This window comes from Elaeis guineensis, chromosome 9 (assembly GCF_000442705.2).
Source record: "Elaeis guineensis isolate ETL-2024a chromosome 9, EG11, whole genome shotgun sequence".
Taxonomy (NCBI): domain Eukaryota; kingdom Viridiplantae; phylum Streptophyta; class Magnoliopsida; order Arecales; family Arecaceae; genus Elaeis; species Elaeis guineensis.
Genome location: NC_026001.2, coordinates 6,250,825 through 6,270,184, shown reverse-complemented (window position 1 = coordinate 6,270,184; position 19,360 = coordinate 6,250,825). Strand labels below are relative to the sequence as shown.

At 36.4% G+C, this 19,360-nt stretch overlaps 2 protein-coding genes across 2 annotated transcripts in view; one reads left to right on the top strand and one right to left on the bottom strand.

Moving 5' to 3' along the window:
- LOC105051927 (uncharacterized) overlaps positions 1 to 19,086 on the top strand; it is a 36,489-nt gene extending 17,403 nt beyond the window's left edge. The window contains 24 exon segments of the mRNA XM_073242992.1: positions 115 to 244; positions 1,128 to 1,265; positions 5,702 to 5,795; positions 8,625 to 8,909; positions 9,027 to 9,136; positions 9,505 to 9,565; positions 9,728 to 9,915; positions 10,208 to 10,331; positions 11,690 to 11,767; positions 11,852 to 11,999; positions 12,419 to 12,531; positions 13,515 to 13,590; positions 13,688 to 13,759; positions 13,851 to 13,899; positions 14,112 to 14,183; positions 14,336 to 14,378; positions 14,381 to 14,415; positions 14,597 to 14,700; positions 14,800 to 14,892; positions 15,978 to 16,046; positions 17,600 to 17,664; positions 17,800 to 17,861; positions 17,936 to 18,031; positions 18,753 to 19,086. Coding sequence (XP_073099093.1) covers positions 115 to 244; positions 1,128 to 1,265; positions 5,702 to 5,795; positions 8,625 to 8,909; positions 9,027 to 9,136; positions 9,505 to 9,565; positions 9,728 to 9,915; positions 10,208 to 10,331; positions 11,690 to 11,767; positions 11,852 to 11,999; positions 12,419 to 12,531; positions 13,515 to 13,590; positions 13,688 to 13,759; positions 13,851 to 13,899; positions 14,112 to 14,183; positions 14,336 to 14,378; positions 14,381 to 14,415; positions 14,597 to 14,700; positions 14,800 to 14,892; positions 15,978 to 16,046; positions 17,600 to 17,664; positions 17,800 to 17,861; positions 17,936 to 18,031; positions 18,753 to 18,815 — 2,368 coding nt within the window. The 3' untranslated portion in view covers positions 18,816 to 19,086.
- Positions 494 to 4,965, bottom strand: LOC105051925 (uncharacterized). The gene is made up of 7 exons (XM_010932575.3): positions 4,763 to 4,965; positions 3,333 to 3,429; positions 3,123 to 3,243; positions 2,246 to 2,367; positions 2,009 to 2,130; positions 1,188 to 1,347; positions 494 to 791 (listed from the first exon to the last, which is right to left on the bottom strand). Exons 1-7 carry the CDS (start codon positions 4,890 to 4,892, stop codon positions 683 to 685), a joined length of 861 nt encoding a protein of 286 aa, XP_010930877.1. The 5' UTR covers positions 4,893 to 4,965; the 3' UTR covers positions 494 to 682.
- Positions 19,087 to 19,360: the final 274 nt, after the last annotated feature.

Here is a 19,360-nt window from a genome sequence, read left to right as displayed (position 1 = left end):
TAGTTAGCAGAAATCCCTTTTTGTACCGGGGATTGAACTGCCATGCCGGTAATGGGTCATATACTTACAAGGTATCGGTTTGGTAAATGGTGTTTAATGAAATTAATCCTGAAGTTGCAGTGATTCAATAAGTGGAGCATTTTTATCAGTTCAAACCAAATTTCTTTCCGGTGTTTTTGGGTTCCTCGATGGCCTGCAAGAAAGGATTAGAGATTACCCTATCAGCTCAGTCTTCTATTTGCAGGTGAGAGACTGAGTACGTGCAACAGAAGAGTTCACAGCCGGACGTTCTGCAGAAAGTTTGAGCACAACATCCGGCTTCATACGTGATTCCAAATTGCTCACAATGTCAGTGGTGAATTGTTTATGCATGCATACGTGGACAGAAAATAGCATTTCTTTGTTTCAAAATATAGCGAAATCGAAGGGCTTATCCCCCATGACATTTTTGATGAGAAATTTCTACAAGTTGATAGGTCAAAACCATCAGCGATTCACAAAATGATCTTTAATAAAGGAAGCATTTATAAATTGGTGTCCTGCTTTCTCAGAAGGGGGTGGCTGTGGATATTCGTATACAGTGGTTGACAACAACAATGCCTCTTATACTGTATTAGATGACAATGTACAAGTTGCTAAAGAAATATCTTCAGTGAGGATTACTGATGTATGATTTATGCCATCATGTTGGAGTTGAAACTGCAGCATACTCGCAATCTAAGCTTGCCTCCTTAAATCGACTTTCTTTAACTCTTACCCAATAAATCCGCCAATGCTGAAACAAACTTCTCCTGCATCATATAGAAAATCTGTCAAATAGCTGAATAGCACAAGGTAACAACTGGGAAAAGATTGGGATCTACCTAGGCCAAAATTTGAAGGATAGGACCTGTTACAGGAACAAAAATGCAAAAATAGATTGTCCAAACACAGACTCCACATAATTTTTTCACAAGCAGGCAATCATCACACCATGACATGTTCGGTGTATGTTGTATCTAATTATAATTCTGCTGCACAAAGTACGTGACATGTGGTTGTGCTTTGGAAAGCTTTTACCATGTGAGAGATGAAGTAGTTTGACAAGACATTGTCGCTTTATCCCAGCAACTTTTCGGTTCAAACAGGCTCACATTTATAGGACATGGAGAATAATATCTGGTAAAGAGATCAAAGGAAAGGCATACCTATCAGGTTCAATACTCCTTTTTGCGAGCATAAGTGTCAAGAAAACAGGAACCATTGCAGCACACAGATGCTTGAGAGTATGCCCACTGACAATGTGATGAGTCCATTTATATATCACTTTGTCCATGGCTTCTTCTACCTTGGCCAAAAGATAAAATCCTGCATTTACCGGATAACAATGTCATGACGATTAAGGTGAGAGCATTGCAAATTACCTATTCACATCAGCAAGAGAAGGAAGATTTAAAACAAGAACAACAAAAACAAATTCTCTACAAGATTTCCGTAGATGTTTTCTGATGTCAAACTAAGATTATCTTGAACAAACAGAAAATTAGTCTTCGAAATATTGTAATAAAAAAAAAAAAAAGTTGAATTCTTCATGCTATGCTTTAGGTTTGGAAAGAGCCAAATTCTGAAAATTGAAATATTTTCCAGCCCATACGATGCAATACTCGTTCAAGTCAAGAGAATGGAGAAGTGCTGGCTCCTATTATGCCACTGCACCCATATGAGACAGAAATGGAAGTTCTAAATATGTTTTCACACTAAATTTCTGGTAATTGAACACAAATGCTCCTTGTAGAATAATCTCTAATTAAAGAAATTAATAAGATTATAGAAGAATTGCAGATGGAAGGCTTCGCTCCCGCCATCTCAAAAGTAATAACCATGGTTACATTAGCAATGAAGAGGAACTAGGCATTCCTACTTGAAGATTCAAACAGTTTCTGCAAATCGTCATATGGAAAAACAAGAGAACATAAAATAGACAGAGATAACAACTGCAAAAGGATTCCAAGTATTGCTGAAACCGAACCTGCTGCCCACAGCCAGTAAGCAGAATGTGTATACATTGGTGGAATTAGAATAGCCATCAAAGGTATAATGATGCAAGGAACAAACTGAACAAGTGCATATAGGCGTAAATCATCAAAGAATCTGCAAAAAGTCAACAAAAGGTTTAAGTCTGATTCAGATATTCAAGATTCATTCAGTAATAAATGCACAAAAATACGTTTATAAGATGGCATAGATCAGAAAGTAGTATGCTTGCCTCCAATATAAAATGCTTATTATACCCGCCAAAACGAGTGGTGCAATTGACGTCATTCCAGTTTTTTCATCAATCCTTTCAATGATGAAGATTGCCATGATTGATGTGAATGCAATAGTCATCTATGTACAGAAAAGTTAAGATATCAACTTTACTGCTATTAGCCAAATTGAAAAAAAGTCAAACCATATGCTAATTGCTAGTGAGATATTATAGTTGCACAATGCAGAATGTACTGGCTCATTGCAAGTACTAGCAACAGCCACAGCCCATGAAATCAAGTTTATCATGACAGAACAGCTTATGTTGGAAATATAAAATATCAAATGGATATGTTGTAGATAGCCAGAAAGCAAGCTACTTAAACACCTATCTCAAGACAACTTCAGCCAACAACTCAGCTAACATGCACATTGCACACCATGCTACATCAATGAAATTGGCTTCGCCAATCTCTTAAATTGGGAAAAAAAAATAAGAAGAAGAAGATAAAGCATCCTTGAAAACCTATCCATGAGCTCCACGACAGAACCCAAGTGCCTCAACACATCTGTAGCCTCCAAAACCATCTCATTCCAACAATGGAAAGCATTCAAGTGTCCAAGTAGTTTATCTATTGCTTTTCATCTTATGCTTCACATAAAAATTTGTCAATGTCAATGCTACGCTTGGTTACGTAGCATTTTTTTCCTAGTTAATCAATTGAAACAACTTTCAGCCATTATTTTTTTTTTTTTTTTAAAATCTAGATTGTATGCTGCTTGTAAGGGGCCTAGACATATTAACTAGCTCAGTGTCAACGTTAAATCTTTATTAACATATTTCATTAAACTGACACACTAAAACTGAATGTTGAAAAGTATTCAATGAATCTTACAGGTAGTCGATCCCAAACAAGTCTAGCATCATTTGGCTTGAGATGGTAATAGGAGGAGCCAAAAGCAACGGCAGCCACACCAATAAAGAAGCATGACCAACCCCAGACTTCACCTTGCAAGCTGTCACAACCAAAAGGATCACCTTAGCAAAATGAGAATCCTTCTTTTTACTTGAAAAATGTCAAAAGATCCAGCATTATGAACATCACCTTAGCCTGAAGCTTCCACGAAGGCAAAGTACAAGCCCGATTAAACCAATCACAAGAAAAGGAAAGTTTGAAATCACATTCAGCGTATTCGGTATCCCTGCAAAAAAATAATATTTAAACAAACAACATGAGCATAACAGGTGATAAGTTCTTGAACAGCACCACTGTTAGCTCTAGTTGTGACTTCACCAAACAATCCAGCAGTCATCAAAGTTGTAAAATTATGGAAAGATTTCTATGCCACGGGCACCATATATCATCAAACTGTACAAGTTTTAGGTACAAATTGTGGAGAGAATCCAGAAAGGAAAACTCAAAATTTTCTTAAAATCTCCCTCCAAGTATTTTAATCTATTTTTAAATTTTACCATTTAAATATTTTAATCTCCTCACTATCATGATTTTGATTTCTGACCATTAGGCTCCTAATTATAAACGGTCATGTGCATTTAATTTAGTTTTTATTTTATGACTATTGGACTCCATATTAAAGATTCTGACCATTAGACTTCTTATTAAAGGCTTTGATGAGTCAATAAAAGCACCAACGGTCACAAAAAATCAAATTAGTTGGCTATAAAAAAGAACTCCTTGGGACCTAATCCAATATGCAATCCAAGAGCCTTTCAAACGATTCTTCTTTCTAAGTTTCCTCCGATTCTATTTTCTACTGCAATTCCTCTTGTCTTTTTGTGGGCACTGAAAGAGTCTTCATCAACCTCGTTCCAGATTGTGCTCGCAGACGAAGGATACCACTCGTAGGTTAGAGTGATGTTTCCAGATTTTCTGCACGAAGGACGGAAATACGCTTTAGGATAGTGCCTCGCACGCTTCCGATTTGATCATTTTTTTATTTCTTGTTATTCTGTAAGTTATTTATAATTTTCCTACAACAAAGATCAGTTAATTTTATTTAGTCTTTTAAATTACATCAATAATTCTTAAAGCCCTGTTTCAACACAAAAAATATGGATGAGTGAAATGAGAGGCAGTAGGATAATATAAATCCAATCTTGTCTGGTGTCCTGATATAGAAATTTCTGTAATAATATGCATGAAGCATGACCAAATAGATTAGCTTCACAAAATTAAAACTTTCCTACTTGGCTTCCTATAATTGGCAGGCCTTCACGCCCTCTTGAATGCTACTTTTGTTGCTTTTTTTTAAGTAAAAATTTCTCCTTTCCCCTTTCCTAACGTTTCATAACCTCTTGATTCCATCACTACTTAATTCTTCATGATTTCCGTCATAATAATGCATATAATAATAAAAACAAGAGTGTTAATAATCAAAAAGTCCATCAGGTAACGGAACAAACCCTAATTGCAGAAAATATCAAACTATTGCAAACGGCTTGAAAGCAAAACCCCAGAAGTCAACCATCCAAGAGGAGGTAGAAACCCTAACATCAAAGAGAGGCGATTCTTACCCAAGAACAATTCGCGCTGATCGGCGAAGTCGTGGTACTCCTGAGATTGGGGAATCGCCGGGGTTACGATCATTAACACTGCAAAGATTACGATCGCAGCTCCCCACCCATACAATTTCCTTCTCCACATCGCGCCCTTTCTCCCTTTCTCTCTCTCCCTCCCTTCCTCCCCCCGTGCCTTCTGCGTTAAGCAGCTATGAGAGGTATAGGCGCGTTATTCGATCCGTCTAATTGGCCTACTCAGCACTCGGAGTGAAATTTGGACTACATTGATTAATTAGGCCGGGCTTGGAGTTTGGGCCGCTGGCCGGGCGAAAACGTCAAAGTTCTTCAGGCCCTGCTTAAAGGTCTAATAAAATGAATAGGCCCGAGCCCCGGCCCATAATCAGCCCTTATGGGCCACGTGGCCGTAGAACTTTTTGCACAAATTGATTTAGTTCATGGTCCATGGAGAATTTTGTAGAAAATGAAAATCCATCAATTTTCAGAATTTGCAAGAAATGGTAGGATTTTTTTTTTTTTTTCTTTTTGTGCGCCCGTGCAAGAATGGTCTCAACTGCATTGGGTTGCCACATCTCTATGGATCCATTATGAAATTGTTTGCAAAGTCTGCGGCGAATTGCTGCTACAAAAGTGAATGTTACCCGATCTTTCCGCAAAATATCTATGTATGGCATAGTAAAAGATCTTCTCTTCCTCTAAATTTATCGGTACAAAATTTCTCTCTTTTATAATGAATTCAATTACCCATAATTTACAACAAATATTTATATTATCGAAAGTACATGCACATTATAAACTATTTTTTTCGAGATTTTTGATTCCCGAGCCTTATCCATACTAGCTCCAAGTTTTAAATCCGCATATTTTTCCTATGAGATAAAATTTGTATGAAGTTTCTGAATACATTGATGGTGTTTTTTTTTTTTAAATGTTTAGGAATATGATGAGAGTATTGTAATTCATATTCAAAACAGGGCTCACTCTATGGGAGGAGAGGGGTGCCAACCAGCTGATAAGAGCATCATTGTTGGTCAGCAGAAATGTCACATTGATCCATCTTTTAGGTAATACCTTCACCTCATTTCTATATTTCATAGTTCAGCTCCTTGGACTAGGGGGACCAAAACAACTTGTCAGTGCATATCATGCACACAAATAAAGACAAGGGACAACAGGAACACTCCAAAGGGATGCTAGGAAGAATGCCTGTTGGATCCCAATTGCATCACCTTTCCCCTACGAGAAGACTGCCACTGGGCCTTGCTTAAAACTTCTTTGCTCTTCTTCTAGACCATGGCCTGGCCTAGTAGTTGGGTTAAGCGTACAGATAATAAAGTAACCCCCCTTGGTGGGTTGGGTAGGCTAGAAGATTTTATGTTTCTTCAAAAGTAGCCCGGGGAAAACCTCAGTGAAGTAATGGAGATGGTGGAAGTAGGAATGAACCAAGGTAGTTGGCGTGGTTGGTTTGTGTTTCTAGACAAAGACAACTAGGGACAAGCAAGTGGGCAAAAAGGAGCCCCCCATTCACGGGGAATGTAGGTATCTGTTCAGTGTCCTTAAATTCGTTAGTGTGATGAGACAGTTGTTAGATGACCATGGAGAGGAGGAAAGTAAGCTGAATATAAAACTCCCCACTTTACAACACTCAGAAAAAGGAAAGGGAAATATAAAGCTTTGTCATGAAATGAAATAGAAAACTTTGGCTAATCAAGTGGCCATGCAAGTGTAAATTTGCAGCACACTGAGATTTGGTTGCTATCTCTTAAGATGTGTGGAGCTCATACAGACTTCAATTATGTAAGAGAGAAGCACTGAAAATGATTTAAACCCAAGCTTGTTGGCTTGATTCAATTTAATCCTGTTGGCAGCTTCAGTTTTGAATCATAACAATGCACTAATTAATGTTTTAGCAATACATGATCATAGTTTCATAGGAGGGGCAGCTCTTCTATCATAACTTGAGCACTGCCTGTTTTATTATCTACAAGACTTCAATATGATTACTTTGTTAGAGAGCTTTTGCTTTGTCTTCAAGAAAAGAGAGGTCTAGCATTTGAGAACCATCCTTTCACTCATCTGAGGGTTTTGTGTCAGAAAATTCTCGTTTCCTTTGGAAGTTTTCCATGACAAAATTTTTCCAAGCTCAATGTTTGACTTTTTCACCTGACAAGCAACACGATTTATGTAACCAATTTGAAAGTCATGGAGATCTCCACAAGTCTGGGAATCGGGATGGGGTAAATTTTTTTTAGCTTTTTCACTTGAGACCTTACACTAAATCTTTTGGTATACCATTCTCGGGCTCAGAGGTAATGCCTTTTGGACAAGCACCAATTTTGCAAGCGAACTCTGTTGTTAAAGAAAGTATAGGTTCGGAGTTGGACATGCTGGAAATCGCGAGAAATTTGCAAGTCATTTAATGCAAATTGATATAACTTTTGTACCAATCATCAAGGACATATTGAGTGATACCATTCATGTGACCTGAACAATGAATCAAGAAGACCAGATGAAGTTAGAGGGATTTATAGGGAACTAGGAGGGGATTGGGACGGTGGCCGAGAAAATCATCTCACTCAAACATTGTGCACGAGAGATTTGGATGGATGGAGATAAAATCATATGGAGCAGAGAGAAAGAAATATAGGATGGACTTCTAAATTTATCAAATTTTTTCTAATACTGATCCAAATTTAGAAATTTAAAAATTAAAAACTTCTTCTACTAACAGAGTTGCCAATCTAATAATTAAAAAAAAAATATGGCATTCTTATTTTCCTCATTTTTCGAACATATTTTTATCGATACAGATACATACTACATGACTAGATGATATATATCAAGTAAATTATCATTAACTAAGTCAATACATACCTTTACAGAAGTTATATATAATTTTCAGAATATAAAATTTTCAGTATATAATACACGTTAGGTGATATATATAGCACATTGCTCATCTAGCAATTCAATATATTTTTTCAGACAAATTGATATATAGTTTTCGAGACATCATATCTATAAATATACACTATATAATTAGATGATACATACTTGTCAACTTTCTGATATATATCACAAATTTTTTTATGTACATTTAGCAGTGCTCCAATGCAACCTTCAAGTAAAAAAAATATATTATAAAAATATATATTGATTTATCTGAAGATGTATATTGAATCATTATTGAATATGTATCAAAGAAACTTATGGTGTGCATGAAAAGAAAAGTAGACAGGTATATATCATTTGACTATATAGTGTGCCAATGAATATGATATTGTAAAAATTATATATAATTTATTTGAAGATGTGTATTAGATTGTTAAATGACTAATTTTTTAATATGTATCATTTGATCGCGTATTGTGTATTAATGAATATTATATTTTAAAAATTATATATCAATTTATCTATATGCATATATTACTTGTTAGACGACTAATTTACTTAGTATGTATTATTTAATCGTATAGTATGTATTGATAAAAAATATATTTTAAAAATAAAAAAAATGAATACATATGTAATATTTTTATTTAATTTTTTAATTACAGAACTGACGGTTACATTAATAAAAATAACTTTTAATTTTTTGAATTTTTATTTTAAGATGTAGTCCGTCTCATATTTCTTTCTCCTGTGCTCGCCGCATTATGATTTTTGTTCGGTGGGTGGGTGGGTGATGGAATAATTCTGCCTCACCATTAGTACAAAGTGGCAGCTGGGTTATGAGACGCAACTCTCCCGGCTTATTCCCTCCATCCAGTTCCCGGGAAAAGTTACCGTTAACAACAAGGCAACCACCTCACATTCTGTCCTTGATCAACTCATCCCACGAGATAACGATGTTGACAAGAAATGATACCACCTCGATTTCTTTCTTCCACTCCACTTTTAAGAACGTTCCGATTGTTCTCATCTTCGCATAAGTTATCCATTTTTCTTGCTAACTCCGCCTTTAATCCTTCTATATATACACCAAACTTCAAAGAAGCCGGCACTCTCATCACTCCTCGAAAATTGAAGAACAGATTTCCATTCATGGGCCTCTTCAGATCTGCAGGGAAGGTCTACAAACCAGCCACAGATGTCAATCTTGGCCCTGACAGCAAGGAATCCTATCTGCATGCCAATGTGAAAGGTACACTGTTTTGATTCAGGGAATGGTCTACCTGACTGTTTGGAGGATTTTGGAAGCTCTTTGATCCTACTAGTTTTTAGTGTGATGAGATGGGGTTTTGTGGATGTTTAATTTTAGCTCCTCGGGTGGCTGGGCTTCTTGTGAAGATTTTTGTGTGGATTTTGGAGTCGAGGATTATCGGACCGCTTGTGGTGTATATACTGAAGAAGGATAATCTCATCCACAAGGTATTTGAAAGTTTCCTTTCGTTGGTTCGTATGACTTGCTTGGAATTGTTTGCTTTGGTCGTTCCCTGCTCTCTCTCTTCATTTTCTTCGGGACTAGCATCAAGTCCTTAAAAAAATTTAGCAAGTTGTTTTTTTAAAGAATCGTTTATCTTTTAAAGTTTTGATAGCACATCTACTAATAGCTTTGAAACGAGTGAAATTTGAATTGCATCAAAGTGATTCCCACATAAGATAGTTTGCGATACCAATAGTCACAAGTTTCATGAGAACTCCAACGGCACTCATTGAGTGCTTCCATGAAACTAATAAAGTTGGCCAATATGTTTTGATAACTGATGTTTGTGACTGTGGGTGTCCACTGCTTGCAGCTTGTCTCATTTGCCGTGATCCGGGAGCCACCTCTGTTCACGAACACCCACAATTGGGAAGGTTTATTTTCTTCCAAAATCCAACCTTTTTCTTAAAGAGTTGGTTTTTCTTTGTTTAATTCTTATGATGCTCCAACTCTTACCAAAATGAAGATAATTTTGATTTGTCAACAGTTCATGTGCTTCAAGATTTACCTCTTAACTGGTTTTGAACATTGAGCAGACATAGCAGAGCACAATGTTGTTCTCGTAAAGCATGAATTATCTCCTGCTGAACGAGTTCAAGAAGTCCTCGATTGCCTTCCTCCTAACCTGGAATCTATCCTGACCGATCCTGCTTCAAGCTTCCAGCGTTGGACCGTCCGGGACTTCTCAAGCGCCTATAAATCAGGAGAAACAACTCCTCTTGCGGTATTTCATCTCACCGAAAGAATTTATTGTTGAGTGATGTTTTCCAATGATTATTTAATTCTCCTGTGTAAATGAATACGTATATGTATATGTCTTCCCCAAGACCAAGCAATGTTTTTCAGAATGTTTTCAGTTAATTTCTTACTTCAGAACATCCACCTAAGTTTTTTTCTGCTCTGCTTTGGGTCCGCCAGTGATACGATTTAGATTACTTATATGTATACTCCACCAGCAAAGTCTCTTTCCAGAATATATGCATGTTTTCTCGAAACTTATATATGAAGATATGCAGGTAGCAAAGCGATTTTTAGCTGCTGTGAAGGAGTCCACAGATCTCCAAATGGCTTTCTTCATCAATTACAATGCTCAAGATATTCTAAGGCAGGCTGAAGAGTCAACACTTCGATATAAGAGGGGTACTGATGCTCTAACTTTAATATGTTGTAATAATAATAATAATAATTTGCTGTCTTCCAGTTTTTTTTTTTTTTTTTTCGACTTGATTTTCTTTTTTGTTTGGAATATTGTATCGCTCCTATTGAGGTTTGGTCACCATATACGGTAACTTCTTGCAAACTGCCAATGGTTGTCAAACTTGCAGCATGATCACCTGTGGAGGTTATTAAAGAACAACTTATGATCTAGGTTACATGTTGGTATAGAGTTGGTACGCATCGGGATGGAAGTCGGTATGGTATAACGACAGTCCATATTCCCCAGTGATGATATGATATATTCCCAGTATGAGGCAGTATGCACTGCAAACCTTAGTTCTAAAACTATTTGAGCACACTATGTCAAGAATCATGATATATGCCCAGCAAACAGAAAAAATATCATGAGGTTGCCACCACTGATTCCATAGAGGGAGTGAAATGGGATACAGAGGGGATCAAGCCCAAACAAAAACAGGTGATTGCCTATTAAAAAAATAAAAAATAAATTCCCCCAAGGTCCCAAACCTGTTACAACCATGCATCTACCAGAACAAATCATTCCTGTCTGCCATGGGCAAAGATAGAATTCATCTCGGTCGGTGCAGTCCTTCATGATCTTATGAGAGTTGAGAGGCATGGTACCTGTCCAAGCAATGATGGAGGAGATAGCCTGGCGACAGGTTATCAAAAGAGTAATATCTATCCTTCAAAAAAAAAAAAAAAGAGTAATATCTATACAAGAACGAGAAACCTCATAAACTTGATTTAAATTGCCATAACTTATTTGCGATTGTTACATCAATGGTTATTTGGCTCTTTCTTTCCTCTGTTTTGATTTAAGTGAGGATGTTATTCCATTATTTTAAGAAAGAAAAAAATGTTGAAGCAATATAGAGGAAACATGATAGCACTGATCTAAAACAAAAACAATGAGGATTTTCGATACATTAGGAAAAACTCTTCATAAACTAGCATGAAGATGTATAAACAGAATTGAGACCTTAAGACATCAGTTTACACTAACAAAATCATCTGCCATACATGTAACTTCGATGGAATGGCTAGCTCATATACATCTCTCCATCCTTTTTCCTTGATTCAAAATATTTTTCATGCATTACATTTCACTTGATGCCAAGTGATCTCTCTGTCCCTTTTGCAATTAATGCCAGTTTAATTTTTTTGGAAGTACTTGCTTATTTTATGTGGTCCATAGTACCTTTTTCATTGAAAACCGCAGCAGTAGTTAGTTTGGAAGGTGAGAAGGTATTGCAGCTGAGCTGTGAAACTTAATGTTGTGTTCTTGTGTCTGTAACCGCTCTTATGGTCCTCATCAGGGTCCCCAGTTTCAGCTATGGATGGAATACTAGTTGCCATCAAAGATGAGATTGATTGCTTGCCCTATCCTACTACTGGTACTATGCTCTTCTAGTGTCACCTTTTATAGATCTATGTTCAGTTATTTCTATATATGGTTGTCATTCTTCTTCGGTTTGTAGGAGGAACAAAGTGGTTGCACAAGGTGAGACCTTGTACTAATGATGCAAGATGTGTGAAACAATTGAGATCATGTGGTGCTATATTTGTTGGCAAGACTAACATGCATGAGCTCGGTGCCGGGACCAGCGGTATCAATCCTCACTACGGGTACAAGCATGCTTTTCTCTTCCCCTCGAAGCATCAACTGTTAACATCAAAGATAGTCCTAAATAGGAATACTTGGCAAAAGAGAATTTATAAAGCTGATTTCATATAGTTGAGACAAGGTTCAACAGTATCCAGGCTCCAATATGAAGTTAAAATAGGGGATGGAACAGGGAATAATCCATGCAACTAATATGTTACTAGTGTTGGAATAGTCATGGAACAGCTGTTCTTGTGAAAGCCTTGCTCCAAGCTATTCCAGCACTCAACTGTTCTGAGTTATTCAAGCAAGTGCTTGCCTGGGCAAAAAAAAAAAAATAAAAAATAAAAAATTATAGCTAGGCAAAAAAGGAATAGGTTTAGCTAGATAAAGTGTTACTTTCAGTTTTCTAATTATGGAGCACGGCTTCAATTTATTGCAGGTCTACTAGAAATCCCTACAACATCAACAGGGTTTCTGGAGGCTCCTCAAGTGGATCAGCTGCAGCAGTGTGTGCTGGATTATGCCCTGTTGCACTTGGTGTTGATGGGGGAGGTAAGTTTGCTGTGGATAAATTGACTCAGAGTAAACTTCTATGATTTGTAGTTGGTATGAGAAATATATTTTACCTCTCCCTTCAGATCCACAGCTATTTCTGATTGTCTTCTTAGTTGTCGACCACTTGGAGGGATCAATCTTTGATGGCCAGTCTCTAATTCAGAGAAGGCTGTGAGGGGTCCACAACATACACAAAACAGACAATGCTGCAATTTCCTTCCATGCCTTTAATGTGCACTGTTTGTAGGTTAAGAAAATAATGTCTTTGAACCTCCCAGGTCCCCGCAAAATAAAGGTAGGTATCTTGCTGACTATAAGACTGGCCTGCAACATGTCCCTCGCACGTGTGACATTGAACACAATGCCATTCACCAGTCAGCACATTTTCCATTCCCAGTCACTACGATCAGTAAAAAGTACAGATGAAAATGGCTGCAGTTTCAAATTGCTTCTGAAATACCTGCCCTTAGAGATGACCTCAGATGGCTCAGTGGAATATTAACCTTTGAAATTGCTACAATAAGCATAATTGAGGACATTTTTCTCTTGAGCCTGGTGCAGAAAAAGTTGTTCAGCTATTCAAGGAGTAACAGTCTTTAATCATCTAAGAGACTCCGAAAAAAATTGATGGACAACTTCCAATACCCCTTTAAATAGCAATTCATTTGGATGTTGCTGGCAAACTTTTTGATTACTTAATGATACAAATGACTGTCACCCGCTTTCAGTGATATGAACTATATGGTCAGATAAGTCATACACCATCTTTGAAGCTAAAACTGGATAACAGAATTCGTCGATCTCAAGTTCACTATTACCCATCATGCTAAAGGATTACAAAGACGATCTTCATCAGCACTGCATGATTATAATATATGTGCTGATTAACTCTAGCACACTCATTAATCTTTGGCTGATATTTTTTGTCAAAAATTCACCTGTGAAAACCCTATGGATCTTATCAATGTTCTTATACCTAGGATCGGTGCGGATGCCTGCTGCTCTCTGTGGCGTAGTTGGTTTCAAGCCAACCTCTGGGCGCTTGTCTAATTCTGGGTAAATCAGCTGGCCATCAGAAACTTCTCCACTATCTCCATTTCTTGTACACCATATGACCCCCCCAATCCTGATAGGCATTTATGTTGTTGTTCAGTGTTCTTCCACTGAATTGGACGGTTGGAATGCCAGGCATATTAGCAGCAACTGTTGAAGATGCACTAATAGTGTCAGTATTTATTTCCATAAGATCACAAACATATCTTATTTTTGTAAGGTCCTGATGCGATTACCTCAATAAATATTCTTGTTTGTATCAGTTATGCAGCTATTTCTGGTAACCTCCCAGATCAACAAGCATCTTTGCAGGTGAGAAAATCATCTCCCATTCCTAATATGTCAGACATATAGAAGCAGTGCTTTTCTTTCATTTTTTACAAATTAAAGAAAGCAGGAAAAAGTTCTCTTCGTTGTGCTTGGTGCTGTAAAGATAATCTGTTACTAGTTTTGTGAAATTCATTTTTCCAGGAGTCTGATAAGTTGATTTTTTTTTTCTTCTTTTTTTTTGGATAATCCTCCAGCCTGAATTGAATTTTCCTCTGCTGACATCCACACAATCAATCACAAACATCAAATTAGCCAAATATGGGGAGGTTAGCTCTGAATTACCACACGTGTCAGAACTAAAGCATTCTTACAATTTCTCCAGTTCAATGGATCAATTCCATTTTATATAAACTCTTTCTTTTTATTGTATGTTGGAGATAGATGCTAACATGATGTGATTCTTGTTTGGAAAAATCAGTGGTTTAATGACTGCACAAGTGAAATTAGAAATTGCTGCGACAAGCTTTGCAAATGTTGTACAAGCATTATGGGTGGAAGGTACTAACATTTTATTTAATTACCTTAGTTCACATAGTGAAGTGCTTTTTTTCCTTCAACCATCCCAGTAAAAGTTTCAGCATCCTCTGGCTTTCTAATGTACACAAAAAGTTCCATAGGCTAGTATAAGTAAATCTTGAAACATCATTTTCTAATCAAATTGAGCCTTACTACCTGTAAGACTGTGGCTGTGACTGTACCTGAGATAGAAGAGATGCGTTTGGCTCATTATATAACAATTGGATCTGAATGTACTGCTTCATTGGCTCCACATCTCGAAATACTGTAAGTACTTTACCTGGATACACTTTAATTAGTTCTTCCAGTAGGTGTTTAATTAGTTCTGCTAGTAAGTGTTTAAATCATGACCTTGTATTATGATAGGAATTTTGCGGAGATAGGGTGGGATGCAAGAGTAGCTCTTCGTGTCTACGGTTCATTCAGCAGCAAGGATTATTTGAATGCTCAGCGAATAAGGTACTCTCAGCATAGCAGCACCAAGAGAACTATTAGTTTTTGCAGCATTTTTACTTTAAAGATGTTCATCATTGAAATGTCAATATCATATTAATCCACATAAAAGCTCCAGTTCCATTGTCATTTGCTTATGAGGTAAGGCAGTTGAATATGTGTACCAGCTTGAAGCCTCCGATCAAGATCCGCTTATGTCCTTTCTTAATTTTGCCCTTCAGCATTGCTGCTAATTTAGAAGAACATAATGGTTATGAGCCTTGCAAGTTTATATAAGAGATGTACAATGATTTAATGCCTTAATATTTAATTATTCATTTCTGTAGTGTGTGAAAAAAGGCAAATCTATACGGCCTTTGAAATGGGAAAGTGAGGAATTTAGATGGAAAGGCAGTATCTTATTCTTTGAAGCAGAAGGATAAGATAGATATAAGAAGAATATGGGCTGATGAATAGACATTCATGAGTGATACAATAAACAATAGCAATTGAGCTATGACTCTCAAAGCAAACTATGAATTGGAAAAGATGTCAATAGTTAGGCCCTTAACCCATTTTTAGTACCTTATCATTATCGAGAATTCTAATAGTCTGGAGTATAACAGATAAAGGATTGGTTCTTGTCATGACAAGCACAAAACAATCCCTGACAGTCAAATGCCGTCTCATGTTAGAATGCAAGTTTAGTTATATATGGTTGCCAGGGCCTTGCACTTGGACATTTGATGCTAAAATCGTTTATTGGATTAACCGCTGTCCCATGTTTATTGTGACATATATTCATTTAACAATGCTTGATATTGGTAACTTGAAACATTAGTGATATGAATATCATATTTATTTATTGAGATGGTAATCTAGCCAATAAATCTTCATTCTTTTATTTGTAAATAGCATGTTTGACCTACTCTTACATAGACAGCAAAACCTATGCCTATCACCATCAGTACATAGATATATACATACATATCCACCATGATTTATTATCGTTTTTCATTCTTGTCTTTCAGTTTGTAATGTCACGCAAAATATGTAAAACATTGTTTTGGTTGTGCATAACAGCATGGTCCTTTTTTACAATATATCTCCAGGAACCGTCAGATGTACTTCCATAAGAAGATTTTTGAAAGGGCAGACGTCATCGTCACACCTACAACTGGGTATTATGCTTCAACCATACTCCTGTTAGCAATATATGCAGATAAACATGTTTACGTAGGTTATGGTGTTATGGATATGTTTGAAGTTTCTTAAGCCTCATAAATTGGAAAAGTCTGTTGAACTCACTTACAATCTGTGTAAATCTCCAATCATGCATGGTCATTGTGAAACATTTTCAGTTTTGACACAGACCATTCCAACGACACACATGCATGCACACACAGAGCACATACCATGCCATCAGATGACCAGCATGGGTTAGTGGGCAGGTGACCAGGCAAGTATATTGGTACCAGTACTAATATCCTTGGTTATAGTAACCTCATATGGATACAGTTATCATCTCTGCAAAAGCACAGACAGATAATAGGAATAGTTACTGTAATTTTTTGTTCAAATTGAGCATGCCATTACATTTTGTTGGTTAATTTGCTATTGTATTGTCTGATGCCTTCATGTTGTCAGTTAGCTCATTTCTATGCCCTCATGTTTGGTTAATATGTTGCACAAAATTTGTCTTCAGTAAGATATATAGTTCTATCTTCAAACTACCAAAAGAAACTAATTAATAAAGAAGTCTTTGCATCATCAAGATGGCCAAGATAAGGAAAACAGAAGCAGCTTAAAAAAGTGGAGCACCACTATAATAGAAAGTTCTATAAATGGAACCAATGTTCAAAAATCCGAACTGCAGATCCAATATTCTCCATCACTTAGTTTTATTTCCCATCCACCTCTAAAGACACTTGTTGGATTTTTCTACATGTGCACATTTACTGGACTTGACAACATTCTCATAAAGTCGATTACTAAAAATTTCATATAAGGAAAGACAGTAGGAAATTAGGCAACATTCTTGTTGATAGCAACCTGTAGGATTCTGTATATTGATCGTTCTCTACAAATATGGTGTCTGAACAAAAAGAACCACAAGAATACATTTCCCTTTGCTTATTTTTTGAGCATTGATTTGGGAGGGTATGACAACATGAAGTAAAGCAGTGAGCAATGCATCACCTTATAATCAGATAACAATGCTTTAAAGCAGTACACATGCACACCCAAATTAATATCTTGATACCATAACACTATACCTTCAAATAATTTGATCGTGTTCATGCAGAAGAAGAGAAACACAAGTTGATTGGACAATAATTGTCCTTGGGGACAGATAAAATGGCATTACTATACTGATCGTTTTTGTGCATCTTAAGTGACTATTTTGTTGTAATGATCTGATAATTGTCAGCAGAATGGCAATTTATTTTGGAGCCAAAGCTCGGACATAGTATATTCTTAAAAATCAAAAAGTGCAAAAATAGTAGGGTGGATCACTATATTGATCACTTTTGTGCATCCTAAGTGGCCATTTTGTTACAATTATTTAATAATTCTCAACTGAATTGCAATTTATTTTGGAACCAAACTTCAGTTGCACATATATTTTTTTTAAAATAAGAGGTATGGCAATAGTAGGATAGATGCTCATAGTATGCCTCCTACATAAATTTTGTTTCTTATATGTAAGATGTTTATTCTTTCTCATATACAGTGTCACTGCATACCCATTGCTAAGTGATGCTTTGACTAGTGGAGAACTTGATTACATAAATGGAGGTATTATGAATCTAACTTGAAATCTTGATTGTGGAGTTTGGATATCCTTTTAAAAGCTCAAAATTGTGCTTCATCATTTTCATATGTTTTTCTAAGATTTTAGTGAAGTGATTTGATCCTTGTATCTTTTTCCAGCGGCACTTGTGAGGTTCTCAATAGCAGGAAATTTTCTTGGATTGCCTACAATAACTGTTATGGTATATCTTTTCCAACTCCTATTTGCATTAGATCCATACTCTATCTTTATTCTAATGGCTACGCTACTTCAAAGGTTGGGTATGACAAGGGAGGCTTGCCTATTGGCCTTCAGTTTATTGGGAGACCATGGTCAGAAGCAACCTTACTCCATTTAGCATTTGCCATGGAGGTAAACATTAACTTTACAACATCAAATAGTTTGTTGGTTTATTCATGGCTCTAGAGGACCTATATCTTGATGCATGATGAACGTCTGGCACTTAGAGAAAGACCATTCTTCGGTTTGGATCATTTCGCAATCCTAATTTGTTTGGCAAATGAAAAGATAACGAATGTAAATTTTAATATAAAATTCGAAACATACAACTCTCTCATCTACTCAGCATTGGTTGGTTACATGTAAAGCACATCTACTTGTCCATGCATGTATACAAATAGCATGAATCACATAGTTTATGTTAGAACCAGAAAGGACCAATGCTGAAGCATCTAAAATCATGCTTAGTTTCAGTGTTTGCTTACACACTAAGTTCAAATAAATTGATTAAACTTCGGTGTTTACTTTTAATGGCATTAAGACTAAGGTCTGTACTATTTATTACTATGCCCTTTTAGCATAGTTGATATTTAGCTGAAAAGACTATAGGCACCCAAAGAATGAACTAAAATGTGCTTCATAAAATTTTTTGGATCCCAGCTCTCCGCAAGTTTAAGACCAATGCTTCATTTGATGACCTTGCTTGAGAAGGATGTAATATGCTAACTTTCAAGACTGTAGTTATGACAATAATATTCATGTACTGAGAGGGATAAGCCCATTTTTACTGTTTCTTGCAAGTCCTATGCTCATTTCCTAGAGATAACTGATTTATTGTATTTTGTGGTGACAGGCTCTATGCATTGGTAGTTACAAAAAGCCACAGGTGTTCTATGACCTTCTGAAGAAGGAATAGACAAAGCCGATTACATTATATTTCCAGAAAATGTTGGCCTAGAGCAAGGCAGAAAGTTAGTTGAGGCATCATTAAACAAAAGGAGTGGCATTTTGATCTGGGTAGTTATCATGCAAAGAGGGCAGCGCCTTCAACACCATATTATAGGATGTTAATGATTCCAGTAATGTAAAGTTGTGATTGGCCATATATGTGAACATTAGTAAGCTTTGTTCCTTTTAATGTTTCCCAATTATATATTATGCAATGTCTTACTGATTTTTTTTCTGAATTCACCACATTTTTCATGAATTCTAAACCACTATTCATAGCCAAATTGTTCCATATGCAAAATTGGTGAATAGGATTAATATTAATATTCCCATGGCTATAACCCACCGGATAAAGGATACATTACACTGCAGAACAAACATGTAAAAGATCTTGTGCGGCTCTAATGCACACCAGATGCCAATAATTTTCTATGCAAAATATGCATACAGCTTGAATCATCACCTAGTCTAGTAAACTTTCCAGAGGAATCTTGTTTCTTGAATAAAGTGTGG

Bases quoted from the DNA above. Each gene is read 5' to 3' on its own strand.
- LOC105051925 (XM_010932575.3), bottom strand. From the start codon at position 4,892: ATGTGGAGAAGGAAATTGTATGGGTGGGGAGCTGCGATCGTAATCTTT. The intron at 2,368-3,122 runs GTAAGATTCATT...TTCTGTACATAG, and splicing joins TTGTTTGGGATCGACTACCT to ATGACTATTGCATTCACATC. The intron at 2,131-2,245 runs GCAAGCATACTA...GACTTTTTGCAG, and splicing joins ATAAGCATTTTATATTGGAG to ATTCTTTGATGATTTACGCC.